Source organism: Miscanthus floridulus, chromosome 6 (genome assembly GCF_019320115.1).
Source record: "Miscanthus floridulus cultivar M001 chromosome 6, ASM1932011v1, whole genome shotgun sequence".
In the NCBI taxonomy this organism is placed as follows: domain Eukaryota; kingdom Viridiplantae; phylum Streptophyta; class Magnoliopsida; order Poales; family Poaceae; genus Miscanthus; species Miscanthus floridulus.
The window spans coordinates 5,723,066-5,748,689 of record NC_089585.1 but is presented as its reverse complement, the minus strand read 5'-3'; the positions used below and the strand labels follow the sequence as shown (position 1 = coordinate 5,748,689).

At 44.3% G+C, this 25,624-nt stretch overlaps 2 protein-coding genes across 3 annotated transcripts; both read right to left on the bottom strand.

Annotated features, from left to right (window-relative positions):
• Positions 1-5,459: 5,459 nt before the first annotated feature.
• Positions 5,460-9,533, bottom strand: LOC136460145 (uncharacterized). The gene is made up of 3 exons (XM_066459965.1): positions 9,384-9,533; positions 8,134-8,690; positions 5,460-5,559 (listed from the first exon to the last, which is right to left on the bottom strand). Exons 1-3 carry the CDS (start codon positions 9,531-9,533, stop codon positions 5,460-5,462), a joined length of 807 nt encoding a protein of 268 aa, XP_066316062.1.
• Positions 9,534-14,473: 4,940 nt separating this feature from the next.
• LOC136457499 (secretory carrier-associated membrane protein 4-like) lies at positions 14,474-21,391 on the bottom strand. Of its 2 annotated transcripts, XM_066457532.1 has the most exons (12): positions 21,182-21,391; positions 17,382-17,471; positions 16,800-16,862; positions 16,638-16,671; positions 16,430-16,552; positions 16,262-16,324; positions 16,062-16,155; positions 15,912-15,957; positions 15,749-15,816; positions 15,435-15,483; positions 14,914-14,979; positions 14,474-14,809 (listed from the first exon to the last, which is right to left on the bottom strand). In XM_066457532.1, exons 1-12 carry the CDS (start codon positions 21,251-21,253, stop codon positions 14,729-14,731), a joined length of 849 nt encoding a protein of 282 aa, XP_066313629.1. In that variant the 5' UTR covers positions 21,254-21,391; the 3' UTR covers positions 14,474-14,728. The 2 variants fall into 2 exon arrangements, with proteins under 2 accessions (XP_066313629.1, XP_066313630.1); XM_066457533.1 differs by lacking the exon at positions 17,382-17,471.
• Positions 21,392-25,624: the final 4,233 nt, after the last annotated feature.

Sequence of the window (25,624 nt, the reverse complement as noted above, 5' to 3'; positions counted from 1 at the left end):
GGACAAAGCGGAGGCGTCGAGGCATGAGGGTTTTTTTTTTTTTTGCCAGAGGCGCCCGCGGAGCGTTGAATGGACTGGGAGACAGGAAAAGGAGGCGGACACATGCACGAGGCACGTGGATGCGTCCGATTTGTGAACAGTAACTGTAAAGTACTGAAGCGCTCTCGTCGCGTGGATGCTAGGAGCTTTATGGAGTTTCATATGTTGCGTAACAGAGGCAGAACAATGTGTACACGCAGACGCAGCATCCCTTCCTCCCTCCCTGCCATAAAAAGAACTTGTTTGGACTGTAGCCTCCCTCTGAGACACATAAACTCTCAGGCCAGGCGAGTATTTTTTGTCTGGCGCTGGAAACCGAACGTCGGGGATTCGGAGCGCGGCAGACGAGTCTGGGCAGAGATGAACAATCAAACAGTCCCTGTAAACGCTAAACAACGATTGTATGCGTCATCGTCCATGGATCAGCACTTGAGCAGAGGCCAGAGTAAGAATGGACGGGTGACGCCGGCAAAATCGATGCCGACAAGAGCATCTCTTTCTGGCACCGCGCGGGACGGCCGGATGCATGCATGATTGATATCTCCGGGACGGGGACCCCCACCCGCCGGAGGCCGGCGGATCCGTGCGGTCTGGTACCCGGACAAGTGGCGCCCGTGGTGGCCACGATCCGTCGCCGGCGACCCGGCCGCGTGTAGTGTACGTCGCTGTGCCGCCTTGGCGCCTTGTTGTCCCCCTGCCGCCCGCCTGCTCTGGCTGTACTGACCACCAGGTAGCTAGCATCTCCGGTCAAGGCCGTCGCCGTCCGATCCTCTTGCTTGGACTCAGACGACGCGCGCGACGCTGCAGAATTCGCTGGAGGCGACGCCGGCCGAATGATACTTGCACTAGTCGTCCTTGCTAGTACCGAATTTTTTACTTTTTTATCCTTTTTTTTAAAGTTTCTCTCAAATAGACCTCTGGCGGAATTCCAGAAATGGACCATTGGCTCGGCGCCAGAGTGAGTGGCGCCGAGCTCGGCGCCACGGTGACTGGCGCCGAGCTCCTGGCCACGGGCAAACGGCCTGCAAGGGGCTCGGCGCCAGAGTGGATGGCGCCGAGCTCGGCGCCGTAGATCTTGGCGCCGAGCTCGGCGCCACTCACTCTGGCGCCGAGCTACCTGCATTTAACCTTCGCCCAGCCTTCTTCCCTGAGCGTTCTTCCTCTTCTTTCTCCTTGGGTTTTTTTCTCGCCACTTCATCCTACCTCACGAATCGACATATTGGACCTTGAAAACCTTGATTTGATCCGTAGATCTTCGAGAGCAAGGTATACTCGCTCACCTCCTTGTTTTTCTCGTATAGATTCGATACATATTAGTCGGATTTTTGAACCTAAGAATCGTCATCACTTAGGGTTTCATTGTATTCCTCAATATATGTATTATACAACTGTAGGTTCATTTTAAGGCATGAAAAATGCTAGCAAACCAAGCCGCATGTAGTTATGTTATGGGTTTATTGTTGTGGATGAAATAAGAAACCCTAGGTTTAGGGTATAATGTTAACTGCTTTTGGTTCTTATAACGAAATTGATTGTATTGTAGTTATGGTTCTCATTGATATTTTTTTGTGATGTTTTTATTTATGTTTGCTAAATTACATCCTATTTGTTAGATGCAAGAAATGTTTTGGGAGGAGTTTTGGTGAAAACGGGATCGTCCTCGCGAATTATACCTCGACGCATCTAGCAAAGATGCCTCTGTTCCCCCTGACCTTCCTGTCCCTAACTGTGATTGTGGTTTCCCGGCCCATGTTTTTCAATCGAAACATCCGGACATAGCCGCGCGTTACTTCTACACATGTAGTCGGTTTAATGTAAGAAATTATTTGTACTATCCTTTTTCTTTATTTGTTTAAGTATGGTACTAATATATTATTGGAATCTCGTTGTGTAGGACCATAAGAGGTGCTTTTTCTTTCAGTGAATCGATGGTGCAGAAAAGTTTGATCCTAGGTACCTCTTTTTTGACGATTGGTTTAGAGGGAGACATCCACGTGAGCACTTCAAGCGGTGGGTTCCACCCCCCCCCCTAACCCTCCGGTAATGACGGCTAAGGAGAAGCACCTAGCCGCCGTTAGACGACTCGAGGAATCTCCTCTGTGCGATTGCGGAGATCGAGCTGTGATAAACCTTGAGAATATGTTGGAGTTTGTATGTCCAAACAAGCATGAAGTAAGTGCAAAGTGTATGTGTTAAAATCTTGAGCTATATGTGTTTATGTACTAATGTCTCATTATTTAGGTGTATTCAATAGCGAAGTGTCGTTTTAAGGAGTGGTTGTATGGTCCTAAGAACCAATGGACGGAAGAACCACGGAGGGTTAAGGAAAAGAAGAAAGAACGTGTAATCTACAAAGCACCTCCTGTCATGTGCGAATGTGGTGTAAAATCCAACTATGGCCTAGTCCCTTCGGAGCTTAGAATAGGTCATTATTGCGGCCATATGATTGAGTATGATGAGGTTTGTTATAATTCTGGTAAACATGAAATCGTATTTTGTTTGTTTTCCTAATACATATATGATATAATATTTGTTTTGAACAGAGTACTAGGAAATACAGTTGGGAATGTTATGATGGTCAAGCTAAGTTCTTGGATGAACTGAAGAAGAGGCAAGTAATTGCACGGAAGAGGGGATATGGACCTGACTACGTCAACCTATTCGTTAAACATCACGAAGAAAAGATGTGTGAGTTTGCTAGACAGCGTGGTATTTGTAACCCAATCGATGTTGGGCTTAACAAATGGGGATTGGAGAGGCGAACAACGTTAGAGGAGGAGAGGGCAAGGAATGAGGCAAGGAAGGAGACAAGAGTACAGATGCAGGTCTTGGACGAGCATGTTGCTACATTATGTGCCAGTGAGTGCTTGAAAACCTTTTTTCGTTGCCTGGTTTTAAATGTAATATTATCGAGTTGCTAACTGATTGCATTTTATACATCAAGAGATTGGTTGCAGCGGAGAACATGCTACAGAGGTGGCTCATGCAAGATATGAGGAGAAGAAGTTAGATGCCCATAGATCACGAGCTGGTCGCACCGTTCAATCATCGATTGTGCTGTGTGATGATGGAGACGAGGATGAGGACGACACTGGCAGACTGAGTGAGCTCATTGCTTTAGCAGAGGCGGGCATATAGGCGCAGGAGGCTGACGACGACACAGGCAGACTGAGCGAGCTCATCTCTCTAGCAGAGGCGGGTATTCAGGCGCAGGAGGCTGACGACGACACTGGCAGACTGAGCGAGATCATCGCCCTAGCAGAGGCAGGCTTACAGGCAGAGGAGGATGACGACGCGTTCTTCACTCAGGCCGTAGCGACCGCAGACGAAGAGGAGGCCGCTTACTACAAGCGACAGGCAGGTGAGAGCAACGTAGTTGAGCCTAGCCGCAGCAACAGGGTTGTAGTAGAGGACTGGTACTCGGATGATAAGTTGCTTACTCAGTACGTTTCAGATTGAGGATTTGGAAATGCATTTGCCCCTTTGTCTACTGTCGGCACTTAGTTATACTATTAATATATTGTGTAATATGATATAGTATCTAACTTTTCATTATGTGGTTGTTTTCATTATCAATGGTCTTAATATTCCGCTTAATGATACAGACTTATTTCTATTTGAACACGTGCTGCAAAAAACAGTTAACGACATACGATATTATAGAAATCAACACACGAAACACATTAAATGGCATGTGACTACAGGTACTGAACCTGGGTACATAGTTTTCTTTGACTAAACCTAACATACCTTAAGTAATTAAACCATGCCTTCGGTAATTAAACCTAACATGCCTTAGATAATTAAACCTGGAATTCTCCATAAGAAAAACATAAACTCATCCTAGTAGTGTGGCCACATAGCAAATTGTGTTGCACCTTCTCTATAGTAGCCTCCCGTTGTTGGTGGTGGTGGTGGCGGGGGTGATGGGAGAGACCCCTTTTTCTTGTGGTTAGGGTAGGTGCAATATGGATCATTGCAGAGTGCCTCCTGTGAATCGGCACCATTGTTGTTGTCGTCCTGTTCGTCGTTCTTGTAACCGCTGCTAACTTCCCTTTCTAGATCGAAGATACGGTCTTGTAGGTAGTAGATGTACTCCGCATGCGGATAAATAGGTCGAAGATCGACCCACCTACTGAACCCACAGTTTTCTTCTGTCAAGGAAGACTACAAAAAGTATGTCGTGTAAGTGATATATAAGACAAACATATTGAAGAAACAAATAGTAAAAGAAATTACCCATGCTCGCGGGCATTTGAAGAAACGACGACCTCCATCTATTCCCTCGGTGAACATCTGCACTAGGCAGTCCTCACCATGCATGCATTTTGGCCACTCTTCTTTCCTTTCATCGTATCCTGTCAGTGGTGCCTCTTTGGTGAAATCACTTTTGCTCTCAACTGGGAACCTCTCATAAAGAGCTTCCTCAAAGAAATCAGGACCAAGAGGACCCTCCCACCCCCAGGTAGTTTTCTTCCCCTTTTCTCTCCCTCTGGACGACCCTCCAGACATTGGTACTACAACGAACGCAAATGCTGAGGAGTGTTCTTCTTCCTTATTATTTGTGTGAATGAGAAGGAGTGAGTGGTTATTTATAGGTCAAGAGGAGGAATGGAGGCCTGTCAATGTGCTATGTCAGCGATCCGTGTGTCGCTTTACCTCAGCCCTTGGATCAAACAGTCATAAGATGGATGGTGGAGATAGAGTTTAGTTGTGCTTCCTTGTATGTTGTCCTTGCAGCTGAGAGGTCTATATCAGTGATGTGATAATTCGATGATGTCCGTGTATCTAAAAAGTCTATATTTATTCTCTGAAAAGCATAGATTCTCTGAAATGCATAGATTCTTGTACACAGCGTATGTACAAAACATTCCTGGATTATAAACGTAATAAATTTATAGTTAATCTGTGTACTACATTTGTGTCTTTGTACAAGTATAGTATGATTAAAGATTCACGCAAAAAATTCGCAAGATACGGTCTTGTATTAGAAGCATCCACAGTTACAAACAGAGACATCAATATATATTCTAAACATTTACTCATCCAACAAGCATAATGCAACCACAACGAATATCACAACTAACATAATATGTCATGCAAAGTACAAATAGTCCACAATATTCATACGGTCCCGAATAATTAAAGATAAGTAAATACAATAGTTCATAGTAACATCTATCACGTCCCTCACTGTCTCCTACTCTTGCCCCTACCCTTGTGACCCAGAGCGCTGGTGCCTGGAGTGTAAGGGTCACGGGGACAGCATCGCCTAGTGCCTAGAGGCGGTGTAGGATAAGTCGATGGAGCGTCATGGAGCTGAGAGGGCCCAAGCTCATCGTGCCTCTTGTCCATGTCATCGTCGGCGGCGGCCTCCTCCTCCTCCTCCTCGTCCCCTGTAGCTGCTTGACTAGAGGAACCTAAGGCTCCTCTTCCTGTGGAAGGATCATACACGTCATGCGTCGTGTTTGTCCTGCAACCACAACGACCAGCCGCACGGCGTAGACGACGTGACAGCCTCTGTTGTACAAAACAATGTTAAGTGAAAGAATATAACGTATCTCTCCATCACTACTCAACTGCAATGCATGGGCGTGTCTATCGTTGAACCAGGCAACAAGCTTATAGAAGGTGAATTGAACAATTGCATTCACGGGCATACCACGTATCCCTAATAGTAATTTATTGAATGACTTTGCCATGTTGCTGCATTGAAACTCGTACCTCCAGCCACCATCGTCATGAGCTCTCGTCCATTTCTCCAAATCCCTCATCAAACCCGTGAGCCATTGTCTACCTTCTGCATTTGATGCGGTTCTGACCTGCTTCAACTTTTCCCTAAAGTACTTGTCCTCAAGCTGTCGAGCAGCCTCCTACAACAGATCAAAGTTTTTCTTGACACTGTCCTTCCGTAGGAGATTCTCGGCAAGGTGTCGAGTACACCAACGATGGTGCAAAGGTGCATACCCCTCTAACTGCTCTCGCACAACATTAAGTATGCCCTGATGCCTATCAGATATGACGCCAACCTACCTACCAGGGCCAACCACATGTATCTGGACTAGCCTCAAGAACCATCCCCAACTGTCATTGTTCTCCTTCTCAACCAAAGCAAATGCCAAAGGAACCAACTTGTTGTTCGCGTCACAGGATATGGCTATAAGAAGTGTGTCCTGGTATTTGCCAATCAAGAACGTACCATCAATGGAGAAGACGGGACGACAATGCCTAAAGGCCTTGACACACTGAGGAAAGCACCAGAAGGCACAGAAAAATATCTGCCTCCCATCCTTCCATGCATTAGGTTTTGGGATGTACTCATAATGCATGCCTGGATTCACCACTTTGATTACATTGAAAAGAACTGGCAGCTGCTCATACCCATCCTCCCAGTCCCCATATATCATGTTCCACGCTCGTTGCTTAGCCCTCCATGCTTTACCATAAGTTATCACATATCCTCCATACAACGCCTCAACGATCCTGATAATTGTTCTCACCTTCATATTGGGTTCTCCCTGCAAAATTCCCATCAACCGCTTGGCAATTAGGGTAGATGTCAACTGCCGATGCCTCAGTGTCAGCTCATGGTCAGCACAATTGTGTGGCCTAACTACTTTTGTGATCTTCCATTTTTCGGTCACCTGTTGTTTCCTTGCACAAACCCTCCATGGGCAGCGTTCTTTGTCACACACAACTGTGTAACGGCGCTCCACATATGAATGCAATACCCTGTAAGGCCTCTTTTGTATCACTGTAAAAGCCTGCAACCACCTCTTTAAAGCAGGGAGGTCATTGAACACCCTCCCCTCCTCAATTACCATGTTAGGACCGGCCTCAGGAGCTTCTAGGAGCTCATCATCACATCCTTCTGCAAACGCCAGATCAGAATAAGCAAGATCACTAAACTCATGAACTCTAGGATCACGGCGGTCGGGAAAGATACGTCTCATCATCTCAACATCACTCTCCGTCAGCTCTCCAACAGGACGATCATCATCAGAATCAAGAGCCCTAGCCATCTCATATGGCTCCGAATCATTCATAATTTCAATATTATTGGAGCCACGAAATCCATCTGAAAAGTGCACTTGCGCAGCAACATGGGGCACATTGATATTCTCAGGAATGTCTCCTGCAACGTCATTACAGAAATGAGGAAAGAATAAAAAAAAATACCATGATTCTGATGAGCTCCCAAAAACCATGCGGTTAAGACACTTACTCGGATGATTCTGTGTCAAAGGGATCTCATAAGGAGAATCTGCCACGAAAACATGAGTATGACAACCATCTCCAAATAACGCATTGGGGGCAGATTGAGCATCAGGAACCGTAGGCGCAATCTGCACATGCAGGTAAGGTTCCGGAACGGGAGGGTCGATGTGTGCCGGATGATCCATTGCTGGGGTAAACCCATGAGGGATTGGATCAACTAACACCCGATGAACAACCACGTCCAAACATTGCAGCTGGCTCTTCATAGCCGATCTCACATAATTGTCCCACTGATCCGCACAACCAATTGAGATCATTCGCCTAAAGATGTTCGGAGGACAACCTAGGTGCAGTACACCATCAACTGCAATGTCATCATCTCCAAAGCAATGCAGCTCCTCCCGAGCCCTTGCAACCATATCACTAAATGAAGGTCTATCATTGAATAGCACAGGCACGCTTTGCATATCAAGAAACTCAACATATCCATAACGATCGCTTTCAACCGTGCCTCCATAATATATGGTCACTAGGTTGTCCATCTATTTAAAAAACGTAACGAAACACATGTCCTTTAGTCCAAATTATACGATAGATAGTACCTAACAAGTACTTTCTAACTACAAACTAAGTAATCATGATAATAACTACGTATATATTTATAGTGTACTCACTAAATAGCAAGATCATATGTAGGTAACTACAAATATAACTACATATCTAAGTAGCTATCTAACTATATCTATTTATCAATGTATCTATGTTTCTATCTATCTACATATATATATAACCATATCACTAACAAAGTTATCACAATATAACTAGTCAATAACATACACCAACTAAATAAGTACATTGCATATTCATATTTTATACCTTTCCGGATCGACGGACGATGGGCGTAGGTCAAGGCGAATATCCAGGACTGTGGTGGCGCGGCCAACGACAGAGGTGGCACGCGGCGGTCGCGGGGTGGCCGGCGCTCCGCGCTGCGAGACCGGCTCGACGGCCGCAGGAGGCGGGGGCGAGGCGAGGACAGCGGTGGACGTCGGCAAGGCAGGGGCGAGGCCGAGGCCGGCGGTGGAGACAAAGGCTACGACGATGGTGGAGGGCGTGGCGGCTCGGCGCTTCAGCCAACCAATGGCCAACAGCGCGAGGGCACGGCGGCACGGTGCGGGCTCGGGCGAGGGGGCGGAGGCAGCGGCGCGGGCTCGGCCGCTGGAGCAGCAGCGGCTCGGACGGGCTCGGCGCGGCGCGGGCTCGGCGTAGGCGGGCGCGGGCAGGCGCGCGGCGCGGTGGGCGCGGCACGCGGCGTGGGCAGGCGCGCGCGGCGCGGGGGGCGCGGGCCGCGGCGGGCGCGCGGCGCGGCGCGGCGGGCGCGCGGCGCGGCTGGCGCGGGCGGGCGTGGGTGCGGCGGCGGTGGCGGGGGCTGGCTAGGGCAACGAGATGGGGAAGAAGGCCGGGTAGATATTTAGGCCGAGCTCGGCGCCAAGATCTACGGCGCCGAGCTCGGCGCCATCCGCTCTGGCGCCGAGCCCCTTGCAGGCCGTTTGCCCGTGGCCAGGAGCTCGGCGCCAGTCACCGTGGCGCCGAGCTCGGCGCCACTCACTCTGGCGCCGAGCCAAGGGTCCATTTCTGGAATTCTTTCCGCTAGGGGTCTATTTGAGAGAAACTTTCGAAAAAAGGGAAAAAAATAAAAAATTCGGCTTGCTAGTACGTGAACAAACAAATGTCAGGGCCGGCGGGCATATCGTGTCGCCGCACGGACATCACCGGCCGGCCAGGGAGTGTGAACGGACGGTGCGGCGGCTTGCCGGTCGGCGGCCGCAGGGATAGATATGATATCGATGCCATGCATGCCCATGCCGATCGAGCATGCTGCATGCGTCAGAGCAGGGCCCAGGACCTCTGCGTGCCGGGGCCACCACATGCCTGCCCACGGCCTGGCACGCGCGCACGCATGGCCCGGCCGGTATCCATCCTGCTGCCGCTTCTCCCTCTCTGGCTCTCTCTCTCTCTCTCTAGTGGGCAGTGGCAGTCGCCACGGCACGCCCGACCGAGCGCGCGGCAACGAGAATATCTGGAGCCGCCGCCGGGGGATCGGATCGGAGGGAACGAAAACGAACGAGCCCTGTCCGCGTCACCGTCGCTCTAGCCACGATGGCCCCTGGAGGAGGCGTAAGGGCCAGTTGGCCCCACCGTCCCTGTCCCACCCCCACGGGTAGATCGCCTGGCCTCTCCGGGCGGCCTCGTTGCTCCCGGGCGGCGCGGGCCATGCCGGAATCGGAAATCATGCATGGCATGGCATGCCGTGCCATGCCGTGCTACCGCATGCTACCCTTGCCGGTGACGCCGGTTGACTTTAGAGGGCGCCCTGCCTCTGCGTCCGTCATCCCATTCCCATCCGTGCTGGAGAGATCGAGCTAGCCCTGCTGATGAAAACGCATTGGATACAGACATATCACCGATATTACATTTGTTTTCATATTTCTGTTCGGATTCGGATTCGAATACGGATAGTATCAACTATGTCGGATAGGATACGATTGGATATCGACATCATAAATATACGATTTGAGTATTCGGATATGGTATCGAATGTTGGATATCCGGACTCGGATACGGACAGATCTCAACCCCTCTAAACGGATTCGGTTTTGAATACGGTCGAAAAATATCCATACCGTTTTCATCTGATCCGGCAATGTCCATTGCCGTGCCGCCCAAATGGCAGCATATCCGATCCTGACCTGCGTTGGCCGTTGCTAATTTCTTGGTGCACCTTCTCGGTTGTCTCGTGGTTATGCGGATCGTCAACAAGGGGTCATGGTAAACTTCGCAGAACACGTCGTGCTAATTAATGACGCGGCGACCGGCCTCTAGGAGTAAGGCACTCGAAGGGGGAAAAAAGATGCAATCACAAAACAGGGAACGGGGATGGAGTTTCAAATTACCTCTTATAACCAAGGGTTCTCAGATTCAAATGACAACATTTCTAACCTAACCGAAGCAGGTGAATCTCATAAATTTTGATACGTTTGAACCGAGATTCACTTGTTTTGACCTGTCAAAGTGTTCAAGTTCAGCTAATATATATATTTGGCTGAATTTTAGCCAAAATTTGATCATGAGCCGTCCATCCTGAAAGCATCTAGACCCCTAATTCATTTTTGACGATTAATGACAACACAATCATTATGACTAATGTGTGTTTTGCAGAGGCATTATATGTTAGGTCACAATGATGATTGATTAATGGGTAATCAATGATTTCCATAACCCCATCGATGGATTTCGTTTTGGTTTTCAATGGATAAGCGACAAGGTTAAGGACAAACTAGTTCTAAGTGTCATTTGACGTTGAGAGACATTTAGAGTAGTTTAGAACTTTTTTTTTGCCTTTGGTCATACTATAAAGGAGTGTATGAATAAGTAGCTTGACCTAGGTGAGTTGAGTCGAATTGGTATAGTGTACACTTATCAAACTTAGCACTAGCTAGCTTAGAGGAAGCCCCAAGATCAATAGGAAGTTAGCCTATTCTTAAAGTTGTTTGAATTGGATGAGAATGAGGTGTTTTGCATGCACCAAATTTATCCGGTGCTCGGGTCAGAGGGGTACCAAAGAAAGAGGTATATATATGTAGTTGATTTTTTGTTCAGTGAACAGTGCCACATATTCTTCCAGCGTCGCTGGAGAAGATAGCACCGGAGCAAAGGCGACAACGTAACACCATTGCGCAGAAAGGTTACAGACTCACTGGATTAATTTGGTGGAGGGTCACCGGTGTATCGGGTGCTCTCTAGAGGCTAAACGGTAGGTGACCAACTGTTTACCATTTAGCGTTTAGGAAAACACTGTCTCTAGTAAGGTTCTAGAGAGGGGTTTTGCTCACTGGATTAGTCCGGTGGCTACCACCAGAGGATATGCTACTGATGTCGTACAATAACGACTAGCTTGGAAATAGCCATTGGAATGGCACCAGATTACTCTGGTGCTCAGTTGAAACGATCACCGGTCTTTTTTGGTGTCATTTTTGCTGAGTGGAGTTCAAAAAGCTAGTTTTACGAGTAAAGGCTACATAAACCCCTATATCTCATGCAAGAGAGTCATCTTGGCATTCAGAACAGTTGCATACACTCTTTGGTGTCCAAGGAAGAGCTCAAGGCTAGTGGAGTGATTTGGATTTAATAATTCAAAGATTAATGACTCCATTAGTGCTTAGGGAGTAGCAAGCTAGTGTATATCCACTCTTCTCATTAATTAGGCTTTGGTTAGGTCAATGAGAGTTTGTGCTTATTACTCTTAGTGATTGCCATCACCTAGATGGCTTGGTGGTGATTCGGAGCTTGGTGATCTCTCAATGGAGATTGTGAGAGGCCTAACTCATGGTGTAAATGGTTGTGGGTGACTCACTGCGTCGGAGGCGAAGTATCAACCCATAGAGATGAGCACTTGGTCCTTGAGCAGATCAAGGGGGAGCAATACTTTACGAGGTACTCCAATGAGGACTAGTGGAGAGTGCCGACTCTCATATACCTCAGAAAAAACATCGTCATGTTCCTAACTCTTCTCCTTTACATTTGAGTATTTCCTTTGCATGTATTTACATTACTAGAATTGTCATGCTTGACTAGGATTGGAACTAGGGTGCAAATTTTTGTGCGGTAAAAAATTTGTCATAGCTCTCCTCCCACCGCTCCCCTCCCACCACACCCTGCCTCCCACCTCACTCCTCACCGGCAATGGAACCTTCTGATCCTCGTCGTTCTCCATGGCTAGGCTTTTGGATCTATGCTTTGATCTAGGGGCTGACTTTTGTAGGCTGATCTCCTAGCGTTTCAACCTGTCCAATGAGTCCAGCCCCCTCCTCAACTGCGCCGGCGTTTCTCTTGGTTGTGAGTTTTGGGCGCTCTACCATCCGCCTCAATGAGGACTCCGTTGGACTTCTCTTGCAAGCATCCATTGGTGGGTATGCCAAAGATTTCAATGTTGTTCATCTTTCTGGGTGGATGTTTTGTTTCTCTAGTTTATTGCAATGAAGTTGGTTTCATGATCTACAAACTTAAAAGTTTTGTTTGCAAGCAATTTGCCATACATTTCTTCCTTTGGGGAGGGGGTGGCCCCAATTGGCACCGAGATCATGCTCTGTGGTGCTTAGAACAGGAGGCTGAATGGACTACATTTGGCTCCAAATCCAAATTCAAAAAGAGTTTTATGGATGTTTTTCATTCTCCTCGGTTTGTTAAGAGTAATACTCAATCTTTAGCCAATCGGAAACCAGTTTTCCTTCGGCTCAAATATCCAAATGAATATAAAAAAATTGCTGAGACTACTCGCTTATCTTTCAATCGATCTCGATCTCCATTTGGATCAGGCATTAGCGACATTCCAAAATCCAATTTTGAGCCACCTCCCGAGCGAGTTCTTCATTGGATCTGCAAAAACTCCGGCTTTAAAACCAGCTGTAATTCAAGCGAAGTTAGCGCCTAATCCTTCTTCTCTGTCCAATTCAAATCTTGGGACTAGGCCATCCAATGTGCAAACTCATCAGAGCCTGGCTCAAGACCCTTTAGTGGAAGTCAAGAAGTGCTCCAAGTGTTTGGGCCCAGGCCACTCCAGGAAGGATTACACCAATTTGGTAAAGTGTAGAACATGCTTCAATTATGGGCACGTATCCTCCGTCCTGCCTATCCAAGGCCTGCCATCAGCGCCGCTATCGGCCTGCCATCAAGCGAAGTTAAAACGACTGCACGTGTAGAAGCAACGAGCCGCTGTGTCCGGATGTCTCGATTGAAACACGTCGGCCAGGACGACCACAGTCACAATTAGGGACAGGGAGTTTAGGAGGGACGGGGAGCATCTTTGCTAGACTCGTCGGGGGTACATTTCTCTAGGACGACCCCGTTTTCGCCATAACTGTTCCCGAAACATGTCTTCCATCTAATAAAACGGTTCAAATTAAACACCAATCAAAACAACGCAAATTAATGTAAAATGTAATCATTTGCAATGCAACTAAAATATTATAAACAACAATTATAGCAACAGAAATATACATGGCAAACATACTTCTAACTAAATAATTAACCTTAACATTGATAAAATCATACTAATATATTCACCATAGTTCCCAAACATAATTTTCCTACTAACCTTAACTCCCATTCATAATATCCTATCCACCATTCAAACGAAAATAAAATATGCGTTGTTACCTTAAACTAGGACGAGGAGGGAGGGAGGCGGCCGGGGAATGGAAGGGAAGGGAGGGAGGCGGCAATGGAGGGCCGGGCTACCGCCGTTCGTGGCGCGGCGGCCGACGTGCTTGGCGACGGGTGGGAGCAGGGAGCGACGCCTAGGCCGCGGAGGAGGTTATACCCGGCTCTGCCACGCCATGGATCAGGGACGCGGACACTGCCGTGCGCTAAGATCGGTGGCGCGACAGAGCCCTGCCATGTCAGCGGCCAGCGCTTCTGGTCGCCGCCACGTCAGCCCTCTGTCCACGCCACCATGCATGGCGCGGCACAGGCATTTGGCCGCGCCAGAGCAATAGGACGCGGCCAAAAGTGTTAGTTAAAAAAAACGAGTGTTAGATTTAAAATTAAGTTCGAAAAAATGTTAAAATTAAAAAAAAATCCCTCCCGCAGGCCTTCGGTGTAACCGTCTCGACGTACAGGAGTAGGCGGTGTCCCGACTGTACGGAGTAGGCGGTGTTAAACTTTAGTCGGTAGTTTGATTCTCCTCCTAAACTTTAGTCGCTATCTCATCAGATATTTAACACATATATGGAGTATTAAATATAAACTAATTACATAGCTTACGACTAATTTGCGAGACGGATCTTTTAAGCCTAATTAATTCATAATTTGACAACATAGTGCTACAGTACATATACTAATGATGGATTAATTAAGCTTAATAAATTCGTAGGAATATTGACGGATTCTATAATTTATTTTTTTATTAGTATCCAAACACCCTATACTGACACCCCCACCGGATCCGAACACCGACACCCCTGAACCTTTCGGCTCACACATGAGACATGACACATTTGCAATGTGTAAAAGTAAAACTCGCCAGATGACAGAGAAAAATGCTATGTGAGTTCATATAATCACAAAAGAATATATAAAAATGAGCACAAGCAAGCAGTATGCTATCGTGCTTTGCCGAAAGGGCAAAAGTCCAGCATCCGGGGGCCACATGCAGGGCTGTCTTTCCATTTTCTCTGTTTCTCCTTTCGGGGGATTTCAGTTTCGTTTCAGATAAGAAAGGAACCCCACAAGGCAAAAACGGCAGCTACAGCTGCGCGCCTGGCGCTGCTGCAATTGACAAGTAGCGCGTGCACCCCGAAACTTGCTTCCTCCAACAACTGAAAATCAGCGTTCACTCGGTCACACCAAACTTAATTCACATATATGTTCATTCCTCTTCTCTCCCTCGTTCGGAACTACAGGGGAGAAGGCATCAGAACGGTGGCGCACGAGACCTGGCGTCAGGCCTCATCTGCGCCTCACTACCTTTCCCGCGGAAGAACCAGTACACTTTCTGCAAACCACAAAAACAAACATTTGCAGAACAGAACACATCAATTTCACTTGTCGGAGGAATGTTTTCAAGTAGGAGTATACATGTATGCTGTATATCCCTACCTGGAAAACCCAGATGCTCAGCAGTGCCTCCAGCACAAACATCGCGAAGCCCATGAAGTACATTATCTGAAAGCAAAAGTACTTGTGAGCAACGAAAGGTATCAGTGGTATTTAAGACTCGATGGAAATGGTTGCCGCAAAAGTTATTGCCTAATCGCTCCCTGCACCTATAGCCCCAGTCTGAAGAACAAGTCACATGAAAAGCATTCACAAAATCATGCCAATGGTTCAGGTTCCAGCAGTAACTTGAAGGAGTAGGTAACTAGTTCTGCTCAAGCCATTTTATGGGATGGACAACAGTGGTAAAGCAAGCTTGATATTTTGTTACACTAGCTAAGCATAGAACTATTGACAGAGGGAACTGGAGTGGCAACGATTTGTTTCTGATTTATGTCTAGATTAACTGGAGTGGTAACGATTTGATTCTGATTTATGTCTAGATTTGATAGAAGGTAAGACAACTGATCATTTCTAATTCCTCGTATTTCCATGGTACATATATTGACATAGTATCAACTCACCCCAACACCAGCATTCTCGCCTATCTCGCTGATCGATTGAAAAATTCCGCTGCAAATAATAAGATAAGACAAATGAAGCAAATTATAGTTCAAATAGCAAGATAATGCACACGAGAAAGCTAATAAATTAGCAAGCTTATCACACTGAGTTATAAAACTGGATACAACAAAGCAACCTTTACTTATATTCAACATATTCTAAGAAAAGCCCCAATTTTACAACAATTACTTCATAGACACATGTAGTTGTAAAATAAGAAACATGTAAAATTGAGTGTCTATGTGAAAAGAGCTTATGCTATCAAAAGACTTACGCCAATGATCTTCCCACATAAAAGAATGGCGGAGAAACAGCAGCGTATATGCAGAAGGCAATGTGAAACTGCAGAGACAATACCAAGTTATGAGCAGATTTTCTACTCCATGGAACAACAAGGAGACCATACAAGGAATCTTGTTTTATAACAGAAACCTTACAAAGTAGAATAGGAAGAACCATCCATAGCTGAACGCACTATCCTTCCTGGTGAAAGCATTATAATATCAGGTGAATCATATGGTTTAAATGCTGTACTTCATACAGAAACTTTGTACAATAGTTTTGGAAGCTCAGTTGGAATATAGTACCTCATGGCACGATAAAGAGGTCGGTACCATAAAAAATAGGCACCTGGGCATCCAGTAATGAAGTATATGACTGCCAGAAACCAGATCCTAGGATCTGCATGGAAGAACATTCATACTAACTAAATAACAGAAATAACAAATTTAAATATTATGATTATTAGGAGCACATAAAATAAAAAAATAATTTTTTATGAACATACCATGCTCTGTAATACAAGCAGCAGTTGCACATAAAATGTTCCAGAAGAGGCATATGACCAATCCTGCATGAGAATTTTGCAAAAAGTATTAGTTACAATACTTTTGAAAGCCAGTAATCCTTAAAAAGGGCAGTTTTTAATTAATCAGCGCATTTCCTAGCTTCATACCTAGGAGTGATGCAAAAGAGACATACTGTACTCGCTGCAAGTGCATGGGTATATCATTTGAAATGTCAACATGAATAATGGGGAAGAAAGGTGGCCAGTTTTTGGGTTCTATTAAAACTCCAGCTGCATGTAAAAGAGGGATGATAATATAAATCATGGGTCATTTCCGAAGAAAAATGGTACACGCAAAAAATAAAATTAAGGTTACCTCTTGCAAGAGCTTCTTCCCTTCTTTTTATTTCCTAGAGAAAGGAACAAAAAGTTACACAATACAATAAATGCTAAAGTTCAAAACTGTGTAAAGTTAGTTGCATACTTTATAAAACAATAACAGTAAATGGCAGATCATATACTCGTCTTAACTATATACCTGTTCCCTCCTGTTTAGCTCAGCCTCTTTAGCCATAAGTTCCCTCTCCTTTTTCTTGAGGTCCTGGATTGTGTAGACAAACTCACAAAAGGATCTGATATACCGATATTGAAAGAAAGAAACATAGAGAAAAACTGCTAAGGGAAAAGGAAAACTAGTCTCTAATCCCTCCTCTTTAGCCTGAACCTAACTCCTAGCCTTTTTATCAGCCTTCCAAATAGTTGTCTGTTTTACAACTGCTTCCCAAATAGAATTATTTAGAATATTATGAAGTTTTCTATCACATTCCTACAGAGTACAGACACTTGCATGGTAGTTTTTCTTTTCTGCAATACCACGACATAGCAGTGACTTCGTAGGACACATATAAGAACCAACCATGGGTCCAATCAAAAGAAAGATAGCAAACTTATTTGTTAGCTTACAGTGGAAACATGGAATGATGGGAACCGAACATCAGGTGGACATACATGTGTAATTTTGATGCTTTGCATAATGATTGAAAGATAGTACCAAATCAATGAAAAAGGCTAAAATAATAGTAAATGATAGGTAACCAAGCAATTCAAGCAGTCAAACTACCTTTTTGTTATCAAGTGGGATATCTACAGATGCACCAATATCATTGTAGAAACCAGCTGGTTCAGGAGGGAGCGGAGTTGGGTGTGGATGCTACATGAGCAAAAAGATATGATCCTTAGACAGTAATGATGAGCCAAAGCAAAGATAATGAAACACACATAAATAATTTTGGTTCCATAATAAATTTTTAAATTTTGATTCAGAGCTTGGCAAGTGTGTCCGCAATCCGCAAGCCTATGTGCTATTCACAACATATTTTCGTCTTCTGTTTTGCCAAGGCATAACACAGATGAGTAAGATTTGTAGAAGTACAGTTTTATGGTGTCAGTCTGTCCCGTGTTTCATTGATTGCTATGATACGTTTTGTATTGCAAGTCTGTAATAAGTTGATACATCAACGAAATAAATGGGCTAAAGAATCATACGATAGAACAAACCACAGCATGGAAAACATATGGGTACACTGTATATAGATTCCCTAGTATCCAAAGCAACATCAGACCAAGTTTAAGAAATTTTATTTCTTATACAATAGTAGATAAGTGAGTTAAGCGGAAACTAAGCTGGGTTCAAAGATGTAGAGGATCGTGAGAAATCAGGCAATCTCCGGAAGAAACGCCCAATCATGTGAAGAGCAGGAAGAACATAACAGGTAACAGCTAAGATAATCGCGCAATTTGTTAATGGGCATTTTGTTACTCCGTGCAATGTTCAGGTATATTACAGCCAAGCCAAAAGACCCAACCCGACCTGGAAGTGGAGAAAGCATAGTGGATACATCATACGTGACGAGGTTCTTCTAATCAATACCGAATCCCGCAAACGAAGTACCTCCGGCGCGGCGAGAGGCCACCGCTGTGCGCTGTTGCGGCGGCGCGCGCCGTAGACATAGCCGACCACCCTCAAGAGCGCGCGCCGCTCGCACCATCGTGCGGAGAGAGAACCCCGAAGCCAGCGTCTGAGATGGGTGGGCTAATAACTACCCAGTGACTATGCACCGCAGTTTGGGTGTCGCCGCCGTGCACGCGGTGCGCCGGAGACCGGAGCATCCGCCGCCCGCCGGACGGGGATGCGAGACGAGCAGGCTGCTGGGCCGGCGACCGGCTTGACTCGAGCCTAGTAGAACTCAAGCCCGTTTGTTCGCTTGGGCCTAAAATGTAATGAGCCCATGCTCCCTGTCGTCTATCTAAAAGAAATTATATTTCCTCTACAAAAATTGAAATGGAAATGATATTGCCTTCTCTGAAAACAGAATCATATGGATTATTATAGAAACAAAGATAATAAATTATATTATCCTTTTTCTCATAAAATATGGAATGGGTTTTTTAGACAAAGGCATCCGGTTGAGGACTAGTTATTATTTTATTAAAAAGCAAAAATAAACACAAACTCGTAATAACTAAATACAAAGAGCAATATGACCTTATAAAAAACTAAAGACCATATCCACGGGCGAGGCAAAAACAATTCATATTTTAGTTTTAACTGGCACACAATTAGAAATGTTGTCTTTCTTTGAATATAAATTAACCAACATTTGGACCTATATATTTAGATGAAAATTCTAGTACTCCATCCATTCTAAATTATAGGTCACTTAAGTTTATTCCAAGTCAAATTTCTCCAAATATAAGTAAGTTTATAAAAAATGTAGTAATGCGCAATATTTACACCATGAAGTTAGTTTTATTGAATTTCCTATTTTTTTAAAAAAATAAATCAGTCAGAGAGTTGTCGATTATATTAGAAAAAGAGAAGACTCAGAATGAACAAAGACAACACAGCAACAAAGACCTATAAAGCTTAAGCAACCAAAAACTTGATTAAAGTTAGATAAAGATGTAAATGTTAATATATTTTTCTATGGAATGTGTCTTGATAGTGTGTATCTATTTGACTAAAAACTTGATAAAGTTAGATAAAGTTTAAATTAGAATAAAGCGATATATAATTTGGATTTGAGAGAGAGTAGGTGTCAACTTGATCTTTCCAATCAAACCCATAAAATTACAATAATCTATATATATAGTAAACACTCACTTACACCTGAGGTTTGCATGCATAAACAACTCTACTGCATAGGTGTATATAAACTCAAGTTAGTCATGACCTGCCCTTTTTTCTAATTCCATATGTTACTGACACAATAAGTTGCGGCAAGATTTCTTTGGACAACCTCAGTTGTGGTTGGCACCGTTGCATTTTTCTCACCAAGTTTTGGCAAGTTTAGAAGAATGCTAGGCAAACTTGAGCCAAATAGTTCCCAGAGTTTCCACAACTGAAAAAAAGAGGACTTTGCAATAATCTGCCATCGTTTCACTTTCAAGGTTTATATTAGTACTAGCAAATATGCCCGTGCGTTGCCACGGGTGAAAAAAACATCAAATGGTCATAAAAAACAACGATAGAATGTTACATATCTATTTATGCGTTACTCTTTTTTATAAAATTTGAAAGCTATAATTTATTTTATTGATAATCATGACATCCATGGTATTAGTTAATATTTGCAATAATATGTAGCTTGGACGCATACATATTTTGTTTATATTAATTGGATAACAAATTGTTTAATTCAGTTCATGTTTTGATTAGCTGAACCATTCAGCTAATCTAGGTTCTAATAAGAATAAATTTCATTCATAATCAGAACTACATACTTAGTGGTAAAAATGTTTGTCTCTTAGTGATTAGTGAAAGATCAAGGGTTGAAAGACCTACAATATTTCATTTATTATTTGTACATTTGGTTTTTAAGTTGATAAGAAAAAGGAAAAAAAAAGAGAGACGGAAAAGAAAAGAGCGGTGGGATACTGGAATGGCAAAATTGGCACAGATGGACTGACGGATGAAATACGGATTGGGAAACGAAAAACACGCACAGGAAAAAAATAAAAATTGACCGAAATAAAAAACCTCACTACAACACTAAACCTTCGTCTAGCATCCGAATCACATAGCTCGCAACGAAATCAGTTGCACATCCTCGTCATGCACGTGTTTAAGAGAAACGGAATCTGTTGAAAGAGATCAAGAGGGAACGAAAACAGCTGTAACTCTTCCCTGCTCTCGTGAAAAATAAATAAAAACTGGGCGGAGGACAAAAGGAAAATAAAATAGAAACGAAACCAACAAACTTCTCGTGGTATAAGAGGTAAGATTAGAGTAAGATAAGATTTGCCTAATTTCTATTTTTATTATTTTTCTATTTAGATTAGGATTCCTATTTAGCTAGCTTAGGATTCCTAATCTATGTCCAAGCCATGCATATTATGCTATATAAAAAAACATGAGGCCGTCACGAGACCACCAGAATTGCACATTCACAAAGTTAGTTAGAGGAGGGCCGGACCGAAAAAAAATAGGAGATAAATTTTGCCTCTTTGATATTAGTAATAGATATAAAACAATCCGATCAAACATGGAAATACGAAAGCACAAGAGTTTCAAGTACCAAAACGTTGTACTCTAGCTTTCTTGTTCTATGTCTTTGTAAACTAGCGAAATCAACGTTAAACTCTTCCAAACTAAACCCACCCATCAAAGCTCGATTTATCCAATTCTAGATTTACATGTAATTAATTGCATTTTGAGCGATATAGGGGACGATAATCTTCAAACTTGGGGACTCTAAACCAACGCCTTATACTGCAGGAAGGAAATAAAGCAGCAATGATCGCCTGCTGATCACGAGAGACAGGCAGACAGACGAGCTAGTTAAAATTAGAGAGAAACCCAGGGGTAGGGGAGGACGATCGATCGAGTGGATCCACGTTGCTTGAGCGTGAGTTACGTACCGAGAAGGGGTTGACGACGTCTCCGTCGCCCTCCTCGAACGGGTTGTCGTCGTGCCTCCACCTTCCCGCCATGCCTCGACGACCTCGACCCTATAGCTTCCTCGCTCTCTGTGCTCCGCTGACCTAGCGTTTGCCCTCCGGTCGGCCGGCCGCCGGCAATTCACGCTACGCTGCAAATGATACCACACAGCTGCTTCAGATTTACCGCCCTGCTGCGGTGGGACTACTTCGTTCATCACAGTTATAGTACTACCCGCATACGGTCCAGCTAGGGATGAAAAACGGATCGGGTACGGACTGGATATCACCGATATTACATTTGTTTTCATATTTCTGTCCGGATTCGAATACGGATAGTGTCAACTATATCGGATATGATACGATTGGATATCGACATCATAAATATGTGATTTGAGTATTCGGATACGGATACGGTATCGGATGTTGAATATGCGGACTCGGATACGGACAGATCTCTAACCCATCTAAACGGATTCGGTTTCGAATACGGTCGGAAAATATCCATACCTATTTTCATCCCTAGTTACCATGCATGATTGCTCGCCTTTTCTGCTTCCAAAGAAAGTTTGTGCGTATTCAGCGATACCCATGATGAACACAGCTTTTGGCTGCTTTTGTTTCTAAAAAGTATGACTACTTTTGTGTACGTATGTGTGTGTGATTACACGAATTTGTTACCACAAAAATAGAATTCTGAACTCACGAAGGGAATAATGGGGTCATGCATAGACTGAATCTCTAGTCCCGTAAAACTTGATGATTTAGGATTTAGAATTTGTCCTAAAAAAACTTGATGTTTTAGCTCTCGGATATGCATGAATATCTCCATGCATTACTTTTAATTAGTTGTTTATTCCTCAATCCGTGTGGAAACTATCCATGTACCCTATCTATTTAAGGGCTTGTTCGCTTCATCACGAATAGGGCCCATGAAAAATTTCTAGCCGGAATGAATTCAATAATTTATACTAATCTTGAGGAGCTGGAATTATTCCGGGTGCATTTCGAGAAACCGAACAACCCCTAAATAGATGGGGTACATGGATAATTTTCATTAAAAATCTAATTAATTCTAAAAATCCTAAAACATAAGGGTGTGTCAACACAGAATTTTATCTCGTGTCGAGGACACACGTAGCAAGCCGGAAGGGTCCGTTCGATGGAGCTGTAGATCCGCCTAGCTTCAGCGCAAGGGTGGTCGATCCTGCGCACTCCTCCCGAGACGTGACAGTCAATTTGACCCTGTAATTGATAAGGAAGAGAAAGCTTATCAGTAATTAAGGGCGGAACATATCGATATTGCCAGACAGTCCCGAATATGCGGCTCTGAGAGGCGATATGAAAAGAGATCGACTAAATAGCCGATTCCAGCATATTCATAAGAATAAATCGGTTAAAGCTCATGAGGTTGTGTAAGAAGAATCGGTTATCATTATGAATGTCGTTGTTTAAACAAATACTGGTCACTAACAAAAAGATATCAACGGTAATTAGTTCATGCTAAGCCAATGACTACAAGTAACCGAACTCTTTATAAAAGAAACAATTCATCATCACTCAACCATTTAATAGAAATAAATCTAATGAACATATTAGATCTCATCTATCGCTATGACCAGTAGGGCATGAAGACAGAATCATACAGGCCGTAGAAACAATAATAGACTCGACGACCCTAACTTGTTACTAATATCAGTGGGGCATGAGGCAGAATCATTCAAGCCATAATACAATAATAAGATCATGGGGCTAACACATCTTTCAACCTATCGCTACTTTAACGATCTCGTGATGCGAACTGTTCATGAAAGCGCTCGATATCGGCTAAAACAGCCGATTCAGGCATAGCGCACAGTTAATATCATGCCCTCTTAAGAACAGATCTATCAAATAACAATCCCTACTCCACGGTGCTAACAGCGGGGTGTGAGGCAGAATCACACAGGCCATGATAACGGGTCATGGAACAGTTTTCGCTAACCAATAGATCTACTCAAGATCAAACACGCCTTAACCGCATGCTATACACAATCAAGATTGATGTAAAAAAGCCGATAAAACATAACTCATCGTTTAAAGTATAGATTAGATCGATTTTAGATTAGCAAACGATGGGTTAAAAAAGGATATAAGGCCGATCTAGATTAATCCCAATCGGACGAAGTGATATTGTTGTAATTAAATAAATAATGTAAGCAATAAGCAATATCGGTAATTTAATGAATCTATCCGAAGAAACGTCACCCTTAGATAGAGCCGATAACTTGACCTTGATCTAGTTCATGCAATGGGGGTCGACTAGGTCGATGCAGCCATACTTGAGCTAGGCAGGAATCGATAACTAACTTATACCAGAGTCACAGTGGAGGTCGACCGAATCGATGCAGCCGTACGAACAGAGGTATAAGTCATGATGGTACTTACAACAAGCAGTGGAGGTCGACCAGATCGATGTAGCCGTACTTGCTGAGGAACTCGTCGAGATCTACTCTACTCCTACTCCTAAGGGGTGGCCGAAGCCAAAAAAGTAAATGACTTGTATATTAGGATTGATTGTGTGTTTTACAATAGCCAGGGTTTGATATTTATACCCGGGGACCTACGCATGACTCTTGTCTAAGCATGACTCATCACAATTTTTGACTCTAGAGAAAATATTCCTAATTTAAGATAACTTGGACTCTTTTTCTCCTTTTTGTAGAGTCCAACATGCCTCGTCCTAGCGCCGATCATAGCCTTTGTCATTATCCGCTGGCGCTATCTGAAGAAAGTCGATTCCTAGTTTTGCATCTGAATCAGCTGGTTCCGATCTACACTGCAATTGATTCCTTGATGACATGATTTTGGGAACCTTCGAGTCCCTATGACTCTTCTTCTAAATTTTGTTGTAAACGCATGCCCTCTAATTTTGGGATAAAAGTAATTTTATTTTAAAATTATCACGTCTAGTGCCCCCGATAGGTCCTGCAGTCTCGGATAAAGAATCTTGATCTAGGGTCTACTGTTTGTCGCCACCTATGCCAGCTCATGAGCCCATGCTTTAAAAACTTTTACGAGAGCATCATTACTTCACGGGCACTTGAATTCATCCTTCCAGGTCGGCTATAAAATGTCTATCTGACCCTGGCGAGAGCAACTCAATAATTCAGCCATGTTTCTCTTCTACCTGTCTCCTCGAATGCTCCCAACTCTACTGGACCCTCCATGGTCTATCCTTTTGCTATGAAGATCTTGAGCGGCTAGAAGAATTCTTATGTATAGGGTGATTGTGTCTCCCATCTTAGCACCTTGTCGAGCAAGAGAATCAGCTACTACGGCTAGAAGAATCCTTGTGATATCGCCTGAGTCTTCTCTCCATGCTCGCAGAGCTGTTCTAGTGTTTACAAGGGACTAAAATGCGTGGACACTTTCCCCTTGTTTGCTTAATCAAATGCCCATCAGGAAAGCCACAAGCTTCTTTCCAGCGGCTCCGAGAAATCAGCTAGGGTATTTGTTAGACAGGCGGCCTTTTCCTTTCTTGTCGTAATTTTATTAACGGAACGATGTGACTTGGTTTATGATGGTTTTTGGCCCTGTGGGGATTCGAAACTTCCTTCAATCCAAAGAGGCCTTGGTGGGTTGATTGCTGGTCAATGTAAATCTTTTGCATCTATCCCATGGTATTCTGTAACTTGGGAGAGCAATAAGTCTGAATCTGTTATTTCTTCATTATCTGTTCCCTAAATTCTTGGAGCGTCGATCCTTTTCCGTATCTGATTTTAATTTCCACACCGCTGGTGAAATCTATCTCTCTGCCTTCCCGGGCTATATATACAGGCCAAGGCTAGGGATCGAAAAACAACTCGCTTCACTTCAAACCTTCTGTGTCCTTAGTATATTTCCTACTTCTTCGTAGGCTTGAGATCATGAAGAATAGCAAGAAGTTTGCTGAGGAGGCCCTCAACGGACCTGCATCATCGCGTTAGCGCCTTCATCGTCAGGAGGTACAACTCGTGGTGCCCCTTCTGCCTCAGGGAATAGGACCGACTCCATTCGTCCTTTAGGGTCCTCTTTGTTAACAGCTTGTCGCTAGCTCCCTTGTTATCAAAGGAGGCGGACTGACAATGATGATCTGCTTGCCTCTATTGATCAGGCATGGACAGAGTCTCGCTGAATGTCACTCCCTCGTAGAATTAGCTCTGGCCATGGTTCGATGTTGATCACCTACCGAGGCCGATTCAGTGGAGGATAGGTTGGCTAAGACCGAGGCCCGAATCACAGGGTGAGATATCTGTCATGACCTTTGCTCCCTTTCACTTTCATCCTCAAGATTCTGATCACATTCCCTTTGAATCTTCTTAGATTTGCCTGCCCAATTGGAGAGCCTCCGATTGGCCGCGGAGCACGCGACGGAATTCGTCAACTGCCAGAGGCGTCGCCCTC

Coding starts and splice junctions, on each gene's coding strand:
- LOC136460145 (XM_066459965.1), bottom strand. CDS start 9,533: ATGGCCCGCGCCGCCCGGGAGCAACGAGGCCGCCCGGAGAGGCCAGGC. Junction 8,691..9,383: donor CGGTGACGCGGACAGGGCTC/GTTCGTTTTCGT, acceptor TCGTTGCCCTAG/CCAGCCCCCGCCACCGCCGC. Junction 5,560..8,133: donor TCGTCCGTCGATCCGGAAAG/GTATAAAATATG, acceptor TTTGTACAACAG/AGGCTGTCACGTCGTCTACG.
- LOC136457499 (XM_066457532.1), bottom strand. CDS start 21,253: ATGGCGGGAAGGTGGAGGCACGACGACAACCCGTTCGAGGAGGGCGAC. Junction 17,472..21,181: donor ACGTCGTCAACCCCTTCTCG/GTACGTAACTCA, acceptor TTGCTCATGTAG/CATCCACACCCAACTCCGCT. Junction 16,156..16,261: donor TGCTTGTATTACAGAGCATG/GTATGTTCATAA, acceptor TCTTCCATGCAG/ATCCTAGGATCTGGTTTCTG.